The sequence below is a fragment of the Bipolaris zeicola genome (assembly GCF_000523435.1).
Source record: "Bipolaris zeicola 26-R-13 unplaced genomic scaffold scaffold_38, whole genome shotgun sequence".
In the NCBI taxonomy this organism is placed as follows: Eukaryota; Fungi; Ascomycota; class Dothideomycetes; order Pleosporales; family Pleosporaceae; genus Bipolaris; species Bipolaris zeicola.
In genome coordinates, this window is record NW_006912087.1 from 45,145 (window position 1) to 66,590 (window position 21,446).

General features: G+C 51.9%; 7 protein-coding genes across 7 annotated transcripts; 4 read left to right on the forward strand and 3 right to left on the reverse strand.

The window, feature by feature from the left end:
• Positions 1–167: 167 nt before the first annotated feature.
• Positions 168–344, forward strand: COCCADRAFT_90821 (uncharacterized protein; the record flags this gene model as incomplete). The annotated part of the gene is made up of 1 exon (XM_007712074.1): positions 168–344. A coding segment is annotated over one exon (177 nt), but the record flags the coding sequence as incomplete, so codon positions are not given.
• A 5,962-nt stretch (positions 345–6,306) lies between these two features.
• Positions 6,307–8,775, forward strand: COCCADRAFT_3341 (uncharacterized protein; the record flags this gene model as incomplete). The annotated part of the gene is made up of 2 exons (XM_007712047.1): positions 6,307–7,780; positions 7,835–8,775. 2 exons carry the CDS (start codon positions 6,307–6,309, stop codon positions 8,773–8,775), a joined length of 2,415 nt encoding a protein of 804 aa, XP_007710237.1.
• Positions 8,776–13,078: 4,303 nt separating this feature from the next.
• COCCADRAFT_35044 (uncharacterized protein) lies at positions 13,079–14,791 on the forward strand (the record flags this gene model as incomplete). Its single annotated transcript, XM_007712062.1, has 5 exons — positions 13,079–13,215; positions 13,272–14,239; positions 14,292–14,488; positions 14,541–14,710; positions 14,761–14,791. The coding sequence occupies 5 exons, from the start codon at positions 13,079–13,081 to the stop codon at positions 14,789–14,791; spliced, it is 1,503 nt and encodes a 500-aa protein (XP_007710252.1).
• Positions 14,792–15,231: 440 nt separating this feature from the next.
• Positions 15,232–15,387, reverse strand: COCCADRAFT_90864 (uncharacterized protein; the record flags this gene model as incomplete). Its single annotated transcript, XM_007712075.1, has 1 exon — positions 15,232–15,387. The coding sequence occupies one exon, from the start codon at positions 15,385–15,387 to the stop codon at positions 15,232–15,234; it is 156 nt and encodes a 51-aa protein (XP_007710265.1).
• A 207-nt stretch (positions 15,388–15,594) lies between these two features.
• COCCADRAFT_24614 (uncharacterized protein) lies at positions 15,595–16,950 on the forward strand (the record flags this gene model as incomplete). The annotated part of the gene is made up of 2 exons (XM_007712057.1): positions 15,595–16,458; positions 16,540–16,950. The coding sequence occupies 2 exons, from the start codon at positions 15,595–15,597 to the stop codon at positions 16,948–16,950; spliced, it is 1,275 nt and encodes a 424-aa protein (XP_007710247.1).
• A 1,354-nt stretch (positions 16,951–18,304) lies between these two features.
• COCCADRAFT_90884 (uncharacterized protein) lies at positions 18,305–20,014 on the reverse strand (the record flags this gene model as incomplete). Its single annotated transcript, XM_007712076.1, has 4 exons — positions 18,305–18,484; positions 18,536–19,287; positions 19,338–19,824; positions 19,916–20,014. The coding sequence occupies 4 exons, from the start codon at positions 20,012–20,014 to the stop codon at positions 18,305–18,307; spliced, it is 1,518 nt and encodes a 505-aa protein (XP_007710266.1).
• A 378-nt stretch (positions 20,015–20,392) lies between these two features.
• Positions 20,393–21,428, reverse strand: COCCADRAFT_35047 (uncharacterized protein; the record flags this gene model as incomplete). The annotated part of the gene is made up of 4 exons (XM_007712063.1): positions 20,393–20,701; positions 20,751–21,202; positions 21,253–21,293; positions 21,346–21,428. 4 exons carry the CDS (start codon positions 21,426–21,428, stop codon positions 20,393–20,395), a joined length of 885 nt encoding a protein of 294 aa, XP_007710253.1.
• Positions 21,429–21,446: the final 18 nt, after the last annotated feature.

Below are 21,446 nucleotides of genomic sequence, written 5' to 3' on the forward strand. Positions count from 1 at the left end.
GTCGGGCAGAGCAGCGGAGCAGCGCAGAGCAGCGCAGGGCAGAGCAGCAGCCGGGGGTGCCAGCGCAGCCAGCGCCAGCCGTCTATTGGACTGGGGGAGAGGCGAGGGGCACAGCCAATCGCGGCGGACACACGCCTGCCGTCGCCCGGGCCTGCACGGTTGAGCGTCACACCGGCGCAGAGGGCGTGAGAGCGGGTGCTTTGGGGGGGGTCGTGGTCGTGGATGTGGTCGGTGGTTGTGGTGGTGCGCTTGGGGGGGAGTGTTGCCGGGCGATAGCGCTGCCACTGGGGGCAGTGAAGGAATGCAGTCGAGGTGCCTGGAGCAGCCCCCCAGGATCGAGCTAGGAAACGGGACAACAACGGTGCCGCAGGGGGGGACACACGGCTTGGAGACGGCCTGGAGACAGCTGCAGACGGGCGTAGACAGGTGCAGACAGGCGCAGACAGGTGTAGACTGACAGCGACGGGGCGTGGGCTTGGAGCATCAGATACGCCCAGTGTTCCTCATGTGCATGCATTACTGTCTGGCTGTCCGCCCGCCTGTTCCCTATGCCTCGTCCTCCTTGTCCTTGTCCTCCTCTGCTGCAGCCGCTACCACCACTACCACCATTTCCACTACTCTACATACTATTCCCACATCTCGCTTCCCAGCCAGTAGCTCCAGGCGCCAGTTGGGCGAGCAGGCTATGCTAGCGAGTACCGTCCTCCGTGTGCACCTATTGATTGTATCTCGTTACGTACCATGTGTCTATCTATCTATGTACAAGTGCATGTGTGCCTGCTGCACCCCTAGGGGCTCATGGCACAGATGGCACCCTCCAGTCCGCCCACCAGCGCTCGCCATCTGCAACCAGCGTGAAACCGAGAGAGAGCGAGTGCCATGACGGAACACAAACTCCAGCCATCCACCACCTGCTCTCCCCTGGCATGGCGCGTCCCGTCGCGTCTCTAGCGTCCCCGTAGCTTCACGCCCCACCACCCCTGCCCGGCCAAGCAACAACCACACGACTCGGCCACCATCTGTCTGCTGTATGTCCCCATCCATCTATCCACCCATTCACTTGACCGCCCTGTCGTCCAAAACACCACGCCCACCATGAAGAGGAAGCGCGGCAATCATGACGCTGCCCGCACCGCCCCCGTGGGGGTGTCCAGCAAACAATTGGCCGCTGCCGACCAATCCCCCAATGCCACACCTCCCCTCCTCCATCATCACCCCCATCCAGTCCTGCACCGTCTCTATCCCCAACTCTCTACCCTGCGCCACTATCTGCTGTCAAGGCTGCCCCCGTCGTCCAAGAATAGACACCGGAGAATAGCCCTGCTTGGACGTGCCCCTCCGGCTCCGGCTCAAGCTTCAGACACCAGCCCTGTGCAACATGTCGATTACACCATGGCGCAGCTGCTCGACTCGGCCTTGGTCGGCTGTGCAGCACACGTAACCGCACAAGAACACGCGCTTGCTGCCAAGGAACGTGACCAAGATCTACAGACATTCACCCAGCAGCGCTTACAAAGTACCCCAGGGGCCACTTACAAGCCTGGCTACTACAAGCAGCCCGAGGTATGTCGCGTCACGTGCCTGGCCTTTCCCGTGCTGCCCGTCTGCGCTGCATCTCCATGAGCCGCTACTGAGTACATGTAGATTGTTGACTATGTGATTTGGCGCCTGTTTACCCGCTCTTCCTCTTACAGGCCTGCCCATGTGCTCTGCCACGGCTTCCAAAGGGCTGCAAGAGCCCGCAGTGAACAGCACCATGACCCAAATACGAGAGCCTCCATCCCTGGCCTGCAGCAAGTCCACGACAATAGCCATGTGCAAACTCTAAAGGACCCTGTGTGGTGCCGATTACACGCCCTCTTAGGGCAAAGCGGCGATCGTATCATGATGGACCTACTTTTAGACTGCGCCATCTTTCTTCCCGTCGAAGCTAACATGGGAAACTACTACCAGCTCTCAGGCATGCCCCTGTCTGAAGTGCAACGTGACAGTGTCGTGAGCAATGGTCCAGGAAACACTAATACAAATACCCAGCCAATTGCAAAGTCACTATATCTCCAAAGCGAGGACAGAACGCCTGGGTCAATTACATTTGTCCGTAGTCGCATGTTGTATGCAAAGGCCGCCCTGAATGCAAACGGGGGCGTCAGATTCGGCCTGCGCCATATACGTGCGTTCCCTGTCTCATCAATTTGCACCTCCTGACATGATTTGTAGACGTCTTAAATCGGTACCCTGACCGAGCCGACAAGCAGCAGACAGTTCACATTATGCGTTACATCTTTCCTCGTCAATTTGGCTTGCACAATGTCTTCACTTCAAAGGTAGATGCTCGTGAAAGTGCCATGCCTTTCAAAGACTACACACTGCGTGAGAAAGATATTCATACCAGCATGTGCCGCCAACTAGGCGACAAGGCAACTGATGCCGACCAAGTGGCCCAGTGGAAGCTGCACGTCCCCAGGAGACTTCGTGGCAATGTAGTAAAGCTGATTGAAAAACTCCGAATTTTAAACCAACGCTGTTCGTACACGGAGCTACTTCGCCACTATTGTCCCGTTGAGGTGATTCTTGCCATTCTCTTGGATCACAGCCTTCACTGACTTCAATAGGGCATGCCGTTATCTACACAACCTGAATCGAAGAAGAGCGTGGCCCACCCCAAAGCAAATGGAACAGCAGCCACACAACTGGCCCAGGGTGGCCGGACCCATTCTCCCATGTCTGAATCTAGCTCAACGCAGCAAAACTGTGTCCTCGACATGGCTTGTCCTGAGGCACATGTTTCGGCCTTTTGCCGTAGGGTCATATCCAAAGTCATACCGAAAGATGCATGGGGTGATGGTCATAATGAGCATATCGTCATGTACTGGATAGACCAGTTTGTAGCTTTGCGGAGGTTTGAGTCGCTTACCTTGCATCAAGTCACACAGAAGATACATGTACGTCTTTTCAGCCCCTCTTTCGGGGTGTTTACTAAGCCAACGCAGATTACTACCATTTCATGGCTTTGCCCACCAGGTCAAGACAAGGGCTGCAAGCTCTCAAAGTCGGATCTGGACAAACGTACAGAAATATTTCTAGAATTTGTCTACTGGGTGTTTGACTCCTTCCTAATCCCCTTGATCCGAACCAACTTCCATGTGACGGAATCAAACACCCATCGTAATCGGCTCTTCTACTTTCGCCATGACATCTGGCGTATGCTTGCCGAACCTGCTCTGAGGACACTGCGCCTGAACATGTTTGAAGAGCTGCCAAAAGACAGAGCAACAAAGCTACTATCCGCACGTCAGCTCGGTTTTAGTGACATACGCTTGCTTCCCAAAAAGCAGGGCTTCCGGACTATCATGAACCTCAGACGGCGACAACAGGTGTTGCGCCATGGAGCCATGGCGCTTGGGCGAAGCATCAACACAGTCATGACACCCGCCTTCAACGCCATAAATTATGAAAAGGTCAGTATACTGTCCGTGCCGAATTGACCGTGCTTAACCATATTGTAGTCGTTACAACCCGATAAGTTTGGCTGCTCGCTATTCTCTGTTGGGGATATGCTGCCAAAATTAACAGCATTCAGGAACTCAATTAAACAGCGGGGCCTTGACCACAAACCGTTCTATTTCGCCAAGGTCGATGTGCAGGCTTGTTTTGACAGCATACCTCAATCACGTCTGTTGAGCATGGTTGAGAGCCTCATGTCGACACAGGAATACTATACAAGCAAGCACGTCGAGATGTCTGCCCTGGGTCCTCTGCAGCGCCTCAATGGCAACCATGTGAACCCCATGCCCCGCAAGCGCTATGTTGCATACAGCCATGCAGCAACCGACGTGACGCCTTTCCATCAGCTCGTGCGGGACAGGTTCGTGGGGACCAAGGCGAATACCGTCTTTGCGAACATGAACATGCAACGCTGCGAGACAAAAGATGATTTGATGTATCTCTTGCGGGAGCATATCGAGCGGAATGTAGTTCGGATTGGAAAGCGATTCTACCGCCAAAAGACGGGAATCCCTCAGGGTTCTGTCTTGTCGAGCATTCTGTGTAACTTCTTCTACGCTGAGCTTGAGCGAGACATTCTTGACTTTGCGCTTGGTGACGATTGTCTCTTACTCCGTCTGCTTGACGATTTTCTTTTGATTACCATCACCGAAGAGCACGCTAAACGCTTCGTGCAAGTCATGCATCAAGGCCACCCCGAATATGGTGTCGTGGTGCAGACTGCAAAATCCTTGACCAACTTCAATGTGACTATAGCTAACGGTGAACGAATTGCTACAACTGGGCCAGGTGGGAAATTCCCTTACTGCGGCACCTGCATTGACACTACGACTCTCGAGATCAGCAAGAAGACCGAGCGGCCACCAAAAGCCGGTAAGTAGTATTGGCCGACAGGTGGGTCGAAAGTGCAGATTGCTAAGTAAAACAGTTGTTGAGGATTCTTTGACGGTGGATCTGGCAAAAATGCCGGGCCAGACTTTTCATCGCAAAGCTCTCAAGTGAGTTCCTTGATGGGGCCCCATACCTGTTTTCCCTCTGCCAGCCAATCGGACTAGAAAATGCATGGAAAAGCCCGACATTGCGCTGACACATTGGTAGCGCATTCAAGATCCAGCTCAAAGCCATGCTTATCGATTCATCGTTGAACAGCGTGGCAACCGTGCTAGCGAATGTATATCAAAGCTTCTATGAAGCGGCGGTGAGGTGCCTTGAATATGCACGCGTGCTATTCAAAGTGCGGAAGATGGGTTCAGGTCTGCTCATTAGTAGGTCGATTTACTTGTTTTTTTCTCTATCTGTAACTCCCGAGAACTCAACAGCACCCCCAAACCGGCGTGCAGTCGGGTAGCAGGGGCTCATGTGCAGGATTGGAAAAAGCGAGCCAGAAGAAATGGGTGGGCGATCGTCACTGCGAGGCCGACCTGCGCTAGTGGGCCGAGTGCATCATGGACTGACTTGGATTGCAGAGACTGTAGAAAACATCGTGACGCTGGCATACGTGATGCTACAGCGCCGTTCGCGCTCCTGCAGGAGCAGAGAAGCGATAATTGCGCAAAGCGTCATCTCGCGCCGGCAGCTTCAGTGGTAAGTGCAGCATACCTTGGAATGATGTCGCATGGTGCGCGGGTGCACGCTCCATGATTCGTCGAGATCAACCCCATGGTTCGGAATATGACATGGGGGCGCTCATCTCGCCTGTTTCTGACAACGGCTGATTGACGAGATAGGCTGGGCTGCAAAGCTTTCCAGGCAGCGTTTCAGGGAAAGCAAACGCGGCATCGTGCTTTATTGGATTGGCTTAAGGTCTCGCTATCGGCTGCATGCATTTCAAGCGAAATAGAACGACGCATGTTGGAGGATGTCATAGCAGGGCATTGAAGCTGGACACCAAGACACAATCTCTGCCCTACCAGGACACATTGGCGAGTTTGGGAGGATGAACGGAATGCAAACAAACAATAGAGCACATGCAACCCAACAACGGCGATGAAGAACAAAAGTCCCGAAAACACAAAAGCACTGCCTCTGCTGTAGATAGCAATGGTACCTGTGTGTTCGGCGGACCTTGCTGGCCGGGGGGGAAGCTAAGGAAGAAGCAAACCAAGGATCTGTACCGGGGGCCCACGCCACGCCATAATTAGCGGCGGCATGTAGACGCGAAAGCAAGACTCGAGGCTTGGCTGCAGGACATTCGGGAGTGACGGATGGATAGCAGGGCGCGATGATGTCTTTGTTCGGTACTCGACGCAGAGCAATTGGGGATAGCAACAGGCGAAACGGCGTAGTCTGTACGCGGACCAGGCCTGGTTCCACGAAAAGCATCGCGATGGGGCGTGACAGATGGCTGTGGGCTTGGATGATTGGCCCATCCGCCGGCCATGGGGTGGTGATGTCAAGCGCACATGCGACGGGCTGGGACACCCCCCAGATAGCTGGTGTGCTGGGGTCAAGTAGGCACATTTTCCAACGCGGAGGGCTTTGCAAAACGCATTGCTAGTTGCCCGTACCGAGCATGGCCCGTTTACAGAAGCATGCATACTTAGAAGGCTGACTCGACTTGGCCGCACTTGTCTCATAAGCTGGGCAGTCTGTCGAGACACGGGCATTGCATCCCCGCCCGGATGCCTATATACCAGCTTTCGCAAGGACAAAGACATTGGTTCGCAATTAAACGTGTTCAAGGCCACTTCAGCCGCCCATGGGCCCAGAGCACAACGAGGCCCACTGTTGTACACCCCTGTTCCCCATCTGAGAGATCAGGGGCTAGCGCCAGTTCCGCAAATTGCGCCGCCGACGCTCAAGATGCCTGCCGTACAACACTGCCAGCCGCTGCCTCCTGTTGACGAAGCCGACGACTCTGAATACCTCGACCAAGACGTCCACTACATCTCGCAGACAAAGTCGCTGTACATTGTATCCGAGCATCGTTATGTCCGCTCGCTAAGTCCGCCTCCCTGCGCGCGCGATTCTTGCGCAGACATCCTCCTTCACCGCATTGCCTCACCACCACCCCTCGCAACACCCCGAAAACATCCCCGACCGCTCATGGCCACCCTCACCTATGCGCAGGATGCGTCCTCGCACTTTGGCGCCCCGCCGGGCAGCCCACCCGACCTGACAAACTCAAAGTCGTCCAAGTCGTCGAGCATCCATTCGTCCACCCTGCTCGACTTCATGGGCACCACCGAAAACCTCTCCCATTTTGAAGACATCAACCTCGACGAGGCATCGGGCGGGCCCACCTCCTTTCCCATGCCCACAAGTCCGTCCAACCGCCTTGTCTATGAAGCTCCGCGAGCCCCCGCCTCGGCCAGGACACTCTCACATCCCACCCAACACTCGTTTCGTGACCTCACAGGCACAGCCAAACCAAAGTATCCCAGTCTTGTGGGCCCCGTCAGCCATGCCGTACAAAGACAACAGGCGCAGCTGTCGGCACCTGGCAAGACGGCCAGGAGAGCCTTGACTTCGCCATCGGCTCCCTCGCTCAGCACTCTGGGTCTTGCAGCGCCACACCGCTCCTCGCGATCGCCCTCCCCATCAAGCACTCACAAATCCCTCTCAGGATCACGCACAATTTCCCGAAGAAGTTCCCGAAACGAGGTCTTGCCGTCTCCGAGTTTAGCTTCCAGAAGACAATCTTGGCAAGACTCAAAACGAAAGACTGTCAAGGAAAGAGAGGCGGAGTGTGATGATGAGGATGATGAAGTTCCCGAAGATGCTGTCATCTGGAATATTCCTATATCACCGCGTCCCACACAAGAGCGATCCCCGGTACCCTGGACGGGTGACAACACTCCCCAGACATCACCACTTCCTGGCACTGCGGAGTCTTCAGCAAAGCCATCTCCGGCGCCTTCGGTACACCACAGAGATCCATCACCAAATGTGTCTAGCAGGGGCGTATCCCCGAAATCACCGATACCACAAACTACATGGGCAGACACATATACTGCGTTGGACGCAGACGCCAGGAAGCTTACGGAAGCACTAGAGGAATTCCAATCCGAATATGAGCGGAAACAGGAAATCACAAGACAGCAGCCTGGGCTCGCAAGATCAGCATCTATGAGCCAGACAGTGCCAAAAACCAAGAAGCCGACACTCCCACCGGTGCGGAAGAGTGATCCACTTATCGATCCTTTCCAGCCATCCGTTGAAAAGCAAAAATACCTATCTCGGACACGGCCATCCTGGCTCCCACCAAAGGACCCCAAGGAAGAAAAGAAGCACCTCAAGGAGTACCAGCGCATGTTGGCTCGGATCGAGGAGGCTGGTAAGTAGTATTACTTCTCATGCAGTTTGTTGAACGACTGGCTAACAGACTTAGAACGCCTTGAGGCCAAACGTGCCCAAGAAGAGGCGCTTGCTCGCGAGAAAGCCAGCCGCATCAAGGCGGAATATTGGTCCAGCTTATTACTTCCAAACTGGGCTACCGAAATGACGAACCCAGAGCTTCGAGCGACACATCGAAAGATGTGGTGGAACGGCATTCCACCACGGCTGCGGGGCCAAGTTTGGCAAACGGCAATCGGCAACGACCTCGAAGTCACCGAGCTGACGTACAACATTGCGTTGGAAAAGGCACAGGCAGAAGTAAAAGCACACGGTCACGAAGCGCTCGGAGGCCGTTACCTTTACATTATCCAGAGCACGCACAAGGTCTTTCCTAAGCTCAAGATGTTTGCAGCGCAAACATCGCCGGAGAATGACGATGAGCAGCCGCTCCACAAGGACCTGGTCAATGTGTGTTTGGCTTATTCCATGTATCGGCCGGATATCCCACATTCGAGCTTCGATATTCATCACATTGCCGCATTGCTCCTGCTTAACCTCTCAGCTCCGCAAGCCTTTATCGCACTGTCCAACTTGCTTAATCGCCCATTGCCTCTATCGTTCCTCGTCCACGACCAAAATGCCATCCACGCCGCATACACGACCACTCTCCACGTGCTATCGAAGAAAGCACCAAGCCTCGCCCAACGATTGGAAACATTACGTGTCGAGCCCCGAGATTACCTCTTCCACGCCCTTGGCTCATTGTTCTGTGGACGCCTGGAAGTCGAGCACGCCGCACGCATCATGGACATTTACACAATCGAAGGCGACAAGAATCTCCCGCGAGCCGCCGTAGCTATCCTGTGCATACTAGAAGGTAGCTGCATGGAGGGTGATGCCGCGCAGGTAGCGCGTACCCTCAAGGCCAAGAAGATTGAGCTCGACGAAGACGAGTTCATGGCTCGCGTGTACGAAGCGGGCAAGACGTCGTAGTAGAGTGTCTCATAGTAGTACATTTTACTGTTTTTTTCCGGCTGCACATACACACAGATGCTCCATACATAACACTCACTCACAAAGAAAGAGAGGGAGGGGAGCGCAGTTCCAAGTATTAATACTTTGTTAGTTTTCATATAGTGTGCTGTTACTGGGAGGTTAATCGGCGCTTCTTATTTTGGATAATACGAGACCGCTCTGGAGGAAGAAGAAGAAGAAGGAAGAAGGAAGATGGAGAAAGAGAAAGGGAAAGCGACAAGGAGAGAGAGCAAGAGAAGAAAAAAAAGAGGCAGAAAAGACGATGATATACGAACTTTAACGCAGCGCGAAACACTTTGAAAGTTTGTTTGAAAGCTCGACACAGCATTTAACACCACCCACCCACCCCTTTCATTTCTCTCGTATCATCTAAATCACCCCCTCTTATTTTCTACATTTCTTTTGTTGTTTTACTTTGCATAGACGGCGGTTTTTTTGATTTCGTTTGTCCTTCTTTGCTTTTTTCCTTGCACCATCATCATTATCACCAATCTCAAGAAGAAGATAATGGGAGATGATGGGCAAAAAACTAACTACCATGTTCACAAATACTTTGTATATATTATTGTTTTTTTTTTGGTTTAAATCGAGAATCACACAAACAGACACATAAGTGCTTTAGAGCTATAGGAGTGTAGTTGAGCTGGACAACCTGCGCGCTTATTTTTTGTATAGAAAGGAAGAAGGGAGGAAAATGAAGGATGTAGAAGTAGCTAGTATCAGAATCTGAAATCACTATTACTATAACTATATATAACGTGGTTCACAAGCGAGCGCGCCACCCAAGCGAGCGCGCCGCTTTGCACCAGCGCGTCAGCGTCGAGACGTTATCACGCACTTTTATCACAGTTAATAAGTTATTGCGATATACTAAATTAATTGTCAGAATCGCTACTACTACTTGCACTATCTATCTCAACTACGCAGGTGCGAGCGTTATGTCCAGTCTGCTTACAACGCCCGCACCGCCTCTCTCCTCGCACTCTCTTCAACGTACTCTCACCATCGCCACGACTACTACCCGCTTATTCAGCTAATACTTCTTGTACCTCGCCTATATTTAGAGTCTCTTCTGTCCGTATGTATCGCCGTTTACGGCTCTTACGCTTATTTAATTTGTTAAGAGCCTCTTAAAGAGTCGTTATTTTCTCTGTTAAAAGCACCATCTTATGTGCCATTTGCTAAGCCCCCTTACTTAACTACGCGGTCTGCTCAGTAAGTAAGTTGGCAGATGACCTACGGCGCTTTCTCACGCTCTATTAAATAAGACTGATTTGAGCCTCGACTTCGCGCGCGTTGCGTGGTGTCTGCGCCTCCCAGGCGGCCGCCCGTNGNNGTGATTGTNNTGGTGTCTGCACCACTACATCAAGCTTNGATAGCACAGCCTGTGGGTNATGTGGGACTAGACCAGCGCCTCTNAAGCCNGCNTGGATATTCTCCNNTGTNATAGACTGCTCAAAAGCAGNCNTAAAGGCTGGTAGAAAGGTCTCCTTGCTAATATAGCTGATGCGGTTGCGTGCCAAGCCTGAGNTCACATCGCNATACTTGCGCTTCAANGGCNNNAANCAGGCNACNTCAAGAGGCTGCAATAGGTGAGACGAGTGTGGAGGCATGCAGAGAAGAATAATATTCTTCTCCTTACAAAGATCTTGAAAATCAATAGAGTAGTGGCTCTCATGGCCGTCAATAATGAGCAGTCGATACCCACCCACAGTGAAGCTCTTTGTATGGGTATCAAAGTGCTCTAACCATGCAAGAGCAAGCTGATTATTCGTCCAGCCATTAGGGCTGACTTCAAGTACCCAGTCGGCAGGTAGGTTCTTAAACCAGACGTCGATAAGCACCTTGCCCGCAAAGACGACGAAGGGTGGTAGCTGGCGACCCGACGCGCCCACGCCTTGGATCACAGTGACCCACTCCCGGTTGCCTAGCTGTATCCGCTTCTTTTTGCCATATCCTTCTGAGCCTGTGATAACTAACTGTGATAAAATCTTGCCCATCATGAAGCCAGTCTCGTCAAAGTTGTAGATATCATCGTCTACAACCCCCCACTTCTGCTTTGTCGCCTGGACTAAGTCGAACCAGCGCTGGATAGCTGCTGGGTCCTCGCAGGTAGCTCGCTGGTGATCATAGGGACGGCTCCAGCGCGTACGGAGCTCAGGGGTTCGCTTAATAAAGTTATCAACCCAGTTCTTGCCAGTAGGGTTGCTCTCCCGCTCATGTAATAGTTTATCAGCTATTGCTCAAACGTCAAGCTTTGTAGGCGTAAATCCTCGCGCAGACTCTTTAAGAATACGCTGAACTATAGCCTCCTCTTCTAGCTTATTTAGGCGCTTCGAGTTCGCTTCATAGTCGCGCCGAAAGCGTATCCCAGCGTCTCTACGCTGGAGTGTTCTTCGTGGGACGTTGTAGATCGCTGCAGCACGTCTTTGGCTTTTAACACGGTGGGGATTAAAATCAAAAAGAGTAAGTTGAATATCTGATTCAGTATAGAAAGTTTGAGTAGTACGTTGTTGAGACATTACGTGGTAACGTCTCGACGTTGACGCGCTGGTGCAAAGCGGCGCGCTCGCTTGGGTGGCGCGCTCGCTTGTGAACCACGTTACTAACTATTGCTTCTTTTTTTTCTTCTTGTCACTGTGACGTCCCTTTACGTCTCCATTTTTTTTTAACTTTTTCTTCCCTTTCCCTGCATATACACCTCTCATCCCGAATTTCCAATAGTAGTCACATAAACATCATTTGGTAAACCCCTCCTCCACCTTACTATACATCACAACCTACAGCAATATCTGCGCGGGAGTGGTAGGTAAACTACGAAAACCCTTCTTAGCGGATAATCCAAAACTCCCATGTATGTATGTATGTGTCGTTCAAAGAAGAGTTGTATCTGGTGGCGTTAAGCCACCGTCTTGACTCGGTCTTATGGCGCAGAAAAACGTTGAGATTAAACGGGGGGTTTTTTTGGTCTTGGCCCTTTGTGAGCGGGAGAGGCGCCTTATGATGAGGGGAGGCGTTTTTTTTTGTGGAAATTGGCTATCAGTGCGGTACGGGATTGTGTTTGGGTGGGAATACGAGAGGGTGGCTTGATTAGATGTGTTTGAGGTACGGTGGGGGAGTTGTTTGATTGCTGCATGGGTTTATGGGGTAGGGTATGGTGGGTTGGTGGGAGTTTCGTGGGTTATGTGTAAGTAGGGAGGAGTATGGGGGTATGTTTGGTGATGGACGGTAGTCTTCAGATTTGGCTTTGCTTTTTGGTGTTACGATCGCGTTTTTGTCAATGCCGATTTAGACTACTTATGTCATACAAGCTGCCTTGTAGAGTACATTTCAGTCTTGCGACACTCATTGAAGAGTGTCTCCTTGCGTCGCACGAGCATGTTCGGCCGATTGATGGATCTCGCGTTGTGTTGCGTCCAAAAGGGGATGACAAGACTTGGACGAGCCCCCTAAACCCAAGATGACCCACTCAAATTTTGGATGGTCTAGGGGTAAGGAGAGAGCAAGGCATACCTCATGGGCTTGATATGATTGCCCAAGGTATGCACAGCGGAGCTCGGGTGTGAGTTTGTCGGGGTGGCATTGGGCGTCGTAGAAGCTTATGCAACAACATATGTTCCGATGCCAGGCCGGTCTTTGGCAGCACTTGTGCCAATAAGTAGACGTGATGCTTTCAGCATAAAAACGTATACATTGCCTCGAGAACATCGAAACAAGTCGTATAGCATGGAACGCCATCGCCCCATGGCAAACACGTCAATCAATCACGTGCACGTCGTCACATCAAAATGTACGACCGATCATTGCGCTCTCTCCCACTGCAAAAGCAGGGAGAAACCGCACCCAAGATCAGCCACTGTATTCCTCTCCACTTCACAGACGGTTTTCGTTCTCATGGAAACCTCACACCGTCCGTAGACGACGGGTCTCTCCAATGAAAATGCTTTTCGTGAGTGTGCAAATTTTTTGCGTTGTTCAATGGAGAAGAGAAGCCGGGGACGGGCGCAGCTGAAGTTTTGTGTCCGACGCCCCGGCACAACCTTTCCCCGATGCTAGACGCTTGGCACTGCCCCGCCACCACCACTCGAGGCTGTACTAGGTTTGAGTCACTTTGTGTGGGATTTGAAGTCGAAAGTTGGCCGCCGCCCGTCTCCACTGCAACCATCTGACCAACATCTTGACGCCCTCGCATCCGGCCGCTTAGATAGTCCTGTCCCTTCCCCGCCAAGAAGCAAAAAAGAAAACACACAGATTGCCCATTATGGAGTCCGAATCTGACAACGATTTCCGCGATGACAAGAGCGTATCTGAGCACGAGGAGGTTGAGGAGACAAAGCCAAAGTCTGCGCTCAAGAAGGGCCGGGAGCCAGCTCCCGTTGTAGAGCGTCCAGAATTGCCGTAGGTTTGCCAAAACATGCAGCCCATATATCAGCATCACGGCTAATGCGCACAAGCGAGCAACCAGACCCAAGCACCCTCGACGTCTCAACGCTGAGCCCGCTGTCACCCGAAATCATTTCCCGACAGGCTACCATCAACATTGGAACAATTGGTCACGTCGCTCACGGAAAGAGTACAGTAGTAAAGGCCATTTCTGGTGTGCAGACGGTCCGCTTCAAGAACGAACTCGAGAGGAATATCACCATCAAGCTCGGTTACGCAAACGCGAAGATCTACCAGTGCGACAACTCCGAGTGCCCGCGCCCCACATGCTACCGATCATACAAGAGTGAGAAGGAGGTCGACCCGCCTTGCGAACGTGAAGGATGCGGAGGACGATACCGATTGAAGCGCCACGTCTCGTTCGTCGATTGCCCCGGTCACGACATTCTCATGAGCACGATGTTGTCTGGCGCCGCCGTCATGGATGCCGCACTGCTGTTGATTGCCGGAAACGAATCTTGTCCGCAACCGCAGACAAGTGAGCATCTTGCTGCCATTGAGATTATGAAGCTCAACCATATCATCATCCTTCAGAACAAGGTCGATCTCATGCGGGAGGACAGCGCTGCCGCCCACTATGAGTCCATTCTGAAGTTTATTCGAGGAACAGTTGCCGATGGCTCCCCCATTGTTCCCATTTCGGCGCAATTGAAGTTCAACATTGATGCCATCAACGAGCAACTCATCAGCAAGATCCCAGTCCCAGTCCGAGACTTCTCCGCAAAGCCACACATGATTGTCATTCGATCATTCGACGTCAACAAGCCTGGTGCTGAGATTGACGAGCTGAAGGGTGGTGTTGCTGGTGGCAGTATCCTGACTGGTGTGCTGAAGCTTGGTGACGAGATTGAGATTAGGCCTGGTATTGTGTCCAAGGACAGCGCCGGAAAGATTCAGTGCAAGCCCATCTTCTCAAGAGTCGTGTCCTTGTTCGCTGAGCACAATGACCTGAAGTTCGCTGTTCCTGGTGGTTTGATTGGTATGTACCCCCGTGTTGCCGCAGTGCTGATCATTGGACTAACACATGTCAGGTGTCGGTACACGTGTAGACCCTACTCTGTGTCGTGCGGATCGTCTTGTCGGTTTCGTCCTTGGTCTCCGTGGCCACCTTCCCAACATCTACACGGAGCTTGAAGTCAACTACTTCCTCCTCCGAAGGTTGCTCGGTGTAAAGACCGCAGACGGCAAGCAGGCCAAGGTCGCCAAGCTTGCAAAGAATGAAGTTCTCGTAAGTACAAAGCACGTGTTCAAACAGATTAAAAGGCTCATATCTTCCACAGATGGTTAACATTGGTTCAACCGCTACGGGTGCCAAGGTTGTCGCAGTCAAGGCTGACGCTGCACGTCTTTCCCTGACCTCTCCTGCATGCACAGAGATTGGCGAAAAGGTGGCTTTGTCCAGGCGTATCGAGAAGCACTGGCGTCTCATTGGATGGGCCAATATCGTGGCGTAAGTTTGACTGCATTCCCAACGACATATGCATGCTGACGATCTTGCAGTGGTAACATCCTTCAACCCATCGTCGATTGAGAGGGGAAGCGTGGCGGGGTAGCTCCTGGGGAGCTCACATTACACATTTGACGATGGGACGACGTGGACACGAACGATACGACGGCCACAATAACATGTGCATCATAGTTCTGAGCATTTATGTCTGGAGTCGGTTGCACTTGGGGATAGACACCAAAAAGCGTTTTCGTTTGCAGCTATGCCTTGGGCAGCGTCGGACAGGCAGGGGGGGTAGATGTAGCATCCCTAATACGGAAGATCTAGTGTATCAGTACAAAATGTCCAACAGAATTGGCCGAACATAATGAAACATGCCCGATCCACTAGAATTGTTGAGAAAGCGGATGACAGCGGAGCAATAAGCGGAACCGTGTGCGTGGGCCGATCTTCACATGATAGCACTCCGGTGACACATGTGAGGGCAAGGCCTAGCGGCGCCTACATCACCACCTCGTCGCCCACTATCCTACATCAGTCACTTGCTCGCCTAAGTCATCAGTTGAGTTGCCTATACGCGGTAAGTTTGCGAGGCTGCAATGACCGTGCTGACACGAGTCTAAGCGGGTGCTCCAGGTCAGGTTCACGTGCACTGACACGACTTTAGGTTCTATTGACATCCCAGCCAGAACACAGCGACAGTCGCATCACGCCAGCACTTAACCAGTGCTGTATATTTTACTTTTTATTCTTCTTTCTTGTGCTCGCTTTCCCATATCATCATTTGCTTTTTTTGGTCGCAATCAAGCCTATAATCGGCAAGCGTACACATTTAACCCAGAATCTTTGCGGGACCCTGATCGGTTCGGCACTGAGCCGCAACGGCAATGGGAGGAGACCCTTCGAATGTGCATGCGGCACAACCTCCGTTACATATCCACCGCCCTATCCCGCGGCGAACCTTTGAGCGTAGCGATTCCGCAGATTCACCCACGCACGACTTTACGCAATCCACGCCCCCGAGCGCAACAGAGAACCGTCGAGCGAATGACTTTGTCGCACAATTGAACGCGCGCCTACTTCGAACATACTACAATTCTCGCAACGATGACTCGGATGAGCAGGAGCGCGGCCCGCCCCCGCGGAATCAGAGTCTCCTGAACCTCACAAGCAGCACGCTGTCTGGCATCTATGATGAGTCGGGAGATCAGAGCTCGGCAGAGACGCCTTGGGGGACAGGCGCAGAGACACCAAAACACACATTTGCAGGCTCTCAGGCCAGGGCAACCGGCATGGGCAGCCCCGATGGAGGAGTGAGCCTGTACAACCGCGCCAGGAAGGGGTCAGCCATGTATCCGCCTGACGCGAGGAAAAGGAGTCATTCGATCAAGCAGCCACGGCAGGGCACATGGAAGTACCTTGTCATCGCGGGAAAACTCGCTGCACTATATGTCTTTGGCGTCATGTACGGCGTCATCGTCTCGCATATTCACGAGACGAAGCAGTTGGCTGCCATACACGTTGACGGGGTTGATCAAAAGGGGCACGCCTACTTGGCGACCTGGGGACTGTTTGGCGTCGCGCTGGGCAGTCTACTCCCATATGTTGATCTCCTATGGAACGCACAGAGTAGCGAGAGCGAGATCCAACCAGGAGGCAAGGAAGCCGAGGAGCACGACCCTCCCATCAGCGAGCAAGTCAACGACGTTGTAAGAAGCGTCGCGGCTTTCATCGGCATCGCATTCGCCATTGTAAGTATTCTACATCCTAAAATCTGTTTTTCGGGACCCCTCCCTTTCCCCTTTTCAAAAGGCTAACACAAACTTTACCAGCGCCGCCTCCCGTGGCAATCCACCCTCCAACTTACCCTCACGCTCGCTCTCGTAAACCCCGCCCTGTGGTACATACTCGACCGCTCGAAACCAGGACTCTCCGTCTCGCTGACCGTGACATCCATCCTCACCTCGCTCATTTTCCTCTCCAACCCCGATGTCCTGCCTTCTCCGTTTCTACCGGCATCCATGAACGCCACGCACCTGCCATCCACGACAAGGAATCCACAAGTAAAAGGAGGATTGAACACTGGAGCCCCCATGGCACAGACACTGTTCCTTGGCATGATTAGCTACGAGGAACTGGCTGTAGTGACATGGGTTGGTAGCGTATTGTTCTGCAGCTGTGTCTGCTTTGGAAGTATAGGCAGGAGACTAGCTGTTCTTGACGAAAGTCCACGAAAGAGATGATACAGTTTTGTTTCAGGTACTTTGTACAAGGAAGAATGTAGAGGAAGAGAAGAAAAAGACAAAGACGATAACGATTATAAGAGTAAAAGTCTTGTTTAGCAATTGCACTGCAAGTAGCTTATCACGCATTATTCTCCTCTCCAGGCACGTCTATTGGAAGGGGGCGTTTATACGGAATATAGAATAAACACATCGGTCCTACGTAGGCCGTTTGGAAAGCATATCATTTCGTCTTTTGAAATAAGTGACTTTGTATCAAGAATGTTTCAATCTAGCATTTCTTCATCCTTTTTTTAAAAAAAACAAAGTGGATATCCACAAACCTTGACAAGACAGAAAAGAACCAATATCGAAAGAAGAAGAAAAACAAATTTCTTATTGAAACAATACCAGTCTCAAGCCCCCTCCAAACCCCCCAAGCCAAAAAGAGTAGAAGAAAAGGAGATGAGAAGAGAAAAAAAGAAATGTCGCAAACTTGGCGGTACTGGGAACTACAGACATATTGTTAGATAAAACAATGTCTCAGTAAATGGACCAAGAGGAAGAACAACGTACTCGAACCCAGGCTGGCGCGGATCTGGATCAGGACAACTTAAGAGTGTCCGCCAGCCACAACGCGACGTCATACCACTAGCTAATAAGAGGTATTAGTTTTCATTGCGTTGGGTGTGGATGGGATGGAAACGTACACCATACCACCGTTGGGTACTCTGAGCTCTGAGCTCTGATTGGCTGGTTGATGGTGGGTTTGGGATTTGATTGTGATATGACGATGTGGAAAAAGCGAGGTGGGGAACGTTTCTTTTTTTTGGAAGTGGTGGGATTGGTTTTTTGGTCATAGAAATGTGGTTCTTTTTTTTTGGCCGTCCGAATTGGGTTGGGGTTGCATCGTGGGGCAAGGCAGTTCGCCGATATCTCAGTGTGGAGAACGTTGGACGAGTGGGTCGTAGGATTTGGAACCATGTGAGGTAAAGGTCAACACCATACAATAGGCCAGGGTTAGAGTAGGACACTGTGTCAACTGTATCCTGCCGCTATCGTGACGTAGCAAAGGACGTTCGAATGTCCAGAGTATCACACACATTACACACACACACACACACACACAATATCTCTTGGTTATCAGTATATTATTAGTCTATAGAGACTTTGTAACATCGAAAGCTTTCATTTCACCAGACGTAGCTTTTCAATATAGTCATTCCAAGATCTTCACCAGACCAGCATCTTTTACTAGCCATCTTCTCCGCCTCATGATTGCATCTTTTCGTGTCAGACGCTTGCCCCACTTCCATACTCAATCAAGAGCATGGAGTAGAGTGTATTAAAACAACAAGGCTAGAGTAAAACCCGTTTACTGTGCCTTAGAAAGCTTCGCCCTGCTAGCAGCCAGGGCACCAGAAAGACTGAACTGAGTCTTGATACCGTCAATACGGTGGACAGCGTTGAGGTTCTTGACACAGGTGATTTGAAAGCAGGTGGCACTACCCTGGCGGGAAGTGATGGTGGAGTAGGCGAGGAAGTACTCCCAGATCTAGGCAACTATTAGCTTCTAGAAGATGTTTTGGAGCATGAGAGAAATTACCTTGAACCAACGTATGCCATACTTGGCAACAACCTTGTCCTTGTTGGCGAGCCAGTTACGGTACCACCTCCAGAGAGTAGCAGAGTAGTGCACACCAATGGTGTCTACCATCTTGACTTCAAAACCAGCAGCCTCGAGGGTGTCGACGACAAAACCAAGAGGAGTAGACGCGTCGGCACCAGGGAAGACGTACTTGTTCATGAAAAGACCCCAGGTGAAGTCCTCGAATTGCCATGCTTTACGCAGACCAGCGATCTGAAGGAAGAAGACACCATCGTCGTCAAGCATATCGTAGACCTGACGGAAGAAAGCACTCAAGTGACGGACACCAACGTGCTCAGCCATCTCAAGACAAGTGATCTTGTTGTAGCCACCAGAAGGAACGGGAATTTCACGGTAGTCCATGCAGAGAATGTTGGACTGCTCAGCCTCGATACCAGCTTTCCTAAGACCGTTGTTGCCCCAAGCAGTCTGGTTGCGACCAAGAGTAATACCAGTGACCTTTGCGCCATAGTTGACAGAGGCGAATCGTGTAAGTGTGCCCCATCCACAACCAATGTCGAGCATCTTCTCGCCAGGCTGCAGGTCGATCTTTTCACAGACGACAGCCATCTTGTTGTCCTGTAGTTGCTCCAAGCTCTCTTCCGTGTTGATATCAGAGATGATACCAGAGGTGTAAATCATGCGAGGACCGAGGAACCAGCCGTAGAAATCGTCACCGCGGTCATAGTGGTCGCGGACCTGTTCTTCGTCTAGTGCGGGGTCAGCATATGCAGAAACTAGGGATATAGAGTGTCCTTACCCTGAGACTTGGAGTGGACAATCATTTCTGGGATCATGCCGAAGAGGAAGTGCTTGATCAGTCCAAGGGTGAAGCGGGGCTTGGACCAGTCATGGCGCCATTCGAGGATCTCGAGCATATCGCCATTGAGCTCAATTTCACCGTCAAAGTACTTTTCCTGGAACGTCTCGATAGGGATCTGTTTCTTGCCGTAGTAGGCGTCGCGGTCCTCGGCCTTGTTGAACTTGAGGTAGTGCTCGATGGGCTTGCCGGGAAGTTTGGCCTTTTCGTTCTTGCGGGGAGCGAATTCAGACGTGAGCCACCAGAAAGGACCTAGAATGGGAAGACACAGGACAAGGGCGAGGAAAAGCCATGTCTTGAAGCCCATGCCCCAGCTCCATGTGATGTATGCGGGGACGCCGACGAGCAGCGAGATGAGGACATAGTTGTTGAACGATTCGCGACCGGAGCCTTCTGCGGGGCATGGGGCATTTGCAATGGTCGGGTACTATTGATTGGCAAGCGTCAGCCTGGTAGCTCATCACATCGTCGTTCAATGGCTGGCGGGGTTGTCGTCTGGAGGGTGGTGGGAGACTTACCGAAGTTGTCTTCACGCCACAGTCGAACGGGGGCGTAGTGGGCGAGGGCGCCGGGGGCGTCTCAACCCACTCAAAGTTGTCCTCGGAAGTATTGCTCATCTTGCGCGATGCTCAGCAATTTTGCAAGATTCAAAGCAGACGTGTTGGGAACTGGACCCTTTTAACGGCGGTGAAACCTACACTAGGTGGTTTTAAGCGAGTCGGCGCTGGGGTTACGAGTTCCCCTGCAGGCCATGGAGACGACAGCTCCACACATTCGACAGCACACCGACAGCACTATGCACTCACACCGGTACATTATATCCTTCACTAGGCCCATAAAGTGTTCCCATAAGGGGTGTGCACTGCAGTGCATGAGGCAACAGGTGGCCGAGTTGCTCTCGAACAGGTGCATGTGCTCGCACTAATACCATGTGTCTAACAGATAAGAGCATACGCCAGACCCCGCCAAGCCCATTGGTGGAGAGCGGAGAGCGCTCAGGACACCTCTACCAATAGCTTCTTCTTGACAAAGTCCATCTGCTCCTTGCTCACGCCGGCTTTCTCCAGGTACTGCTCGACACTGCCATATCTCTCCAATATATGAGCATTCACTTTCGGTACCAAGTCTGGGGGACATAGGGCAAATTGTCTGGACAAGCCAATGGACCTTATCTCCCGCAATCGCTCCTCCATCTCAGATGCCAGCTCTGACTCGGACAGCTGGTAGTCTTTGTCGACAGTGCCCAAGTCGGTTTTCAAGAGCAGAAGAATGAGCATCACCACAAGGCCCGTTCGGTCCTTTCCCTGATGCGGATCAGTAATGTGTTGCAATGACGAGAGAATCAGCAGATACCTGAGTACAATGCACTAGCAGTGGCCAGCTCTCGTCCTTGGCAAGTACATTGAAAACTTGTGCGACTTCGTGTGTGCAAACGTCCAAGGATTGCGTAGCTAGGCCAACAAGCCCCATTTCCTCCATATGAGGAGCGAGGATTTTGATGGCATCTGTGCGATAGCCAAAGGCCATGAGTCCAATCAGCCTAAAGAACTCCATCCAGGTCAACTTGGAAACAAGCATGCGTGAAAAGGCCGAGCCATTGAAGTTGATTTGGTGATAGGTGATGCCGGGTATCTCGAGTGGTTCTGTCACCTCGGTGTTGCTCTGGGGTACGGCAGCCGACGCTTTGATCCTCGCCCCATGCTTCTGCGCCTGTTCAATGTGCTCCGTTTTTGTACGCAGGTCAATGATTGATTTGACATTGAATTCCTTGACAAGTCTTTGCCTATCCTGGTAAGAAGCCTCGTCTATCCCAGTCAGCTACATATCAGACACAGTACACGCAAAACATACATACCAGGTCGCGCGCTTCGAAACAGCAAGCCGGTTTTGAGGTTACTATGATTGTGATCAGCTGTGTTGCAATGCCAGCAGGGTGTCCGTGGCGTGCCTTGTGCCAATGCTGTCGTTGCAAAACTGGCCCACGTCGCGGAAATTTGACAGACTCTGGAGCGGGCTGTGTAGTTCTGGCATGGTTTGGCTCGGTAGCTA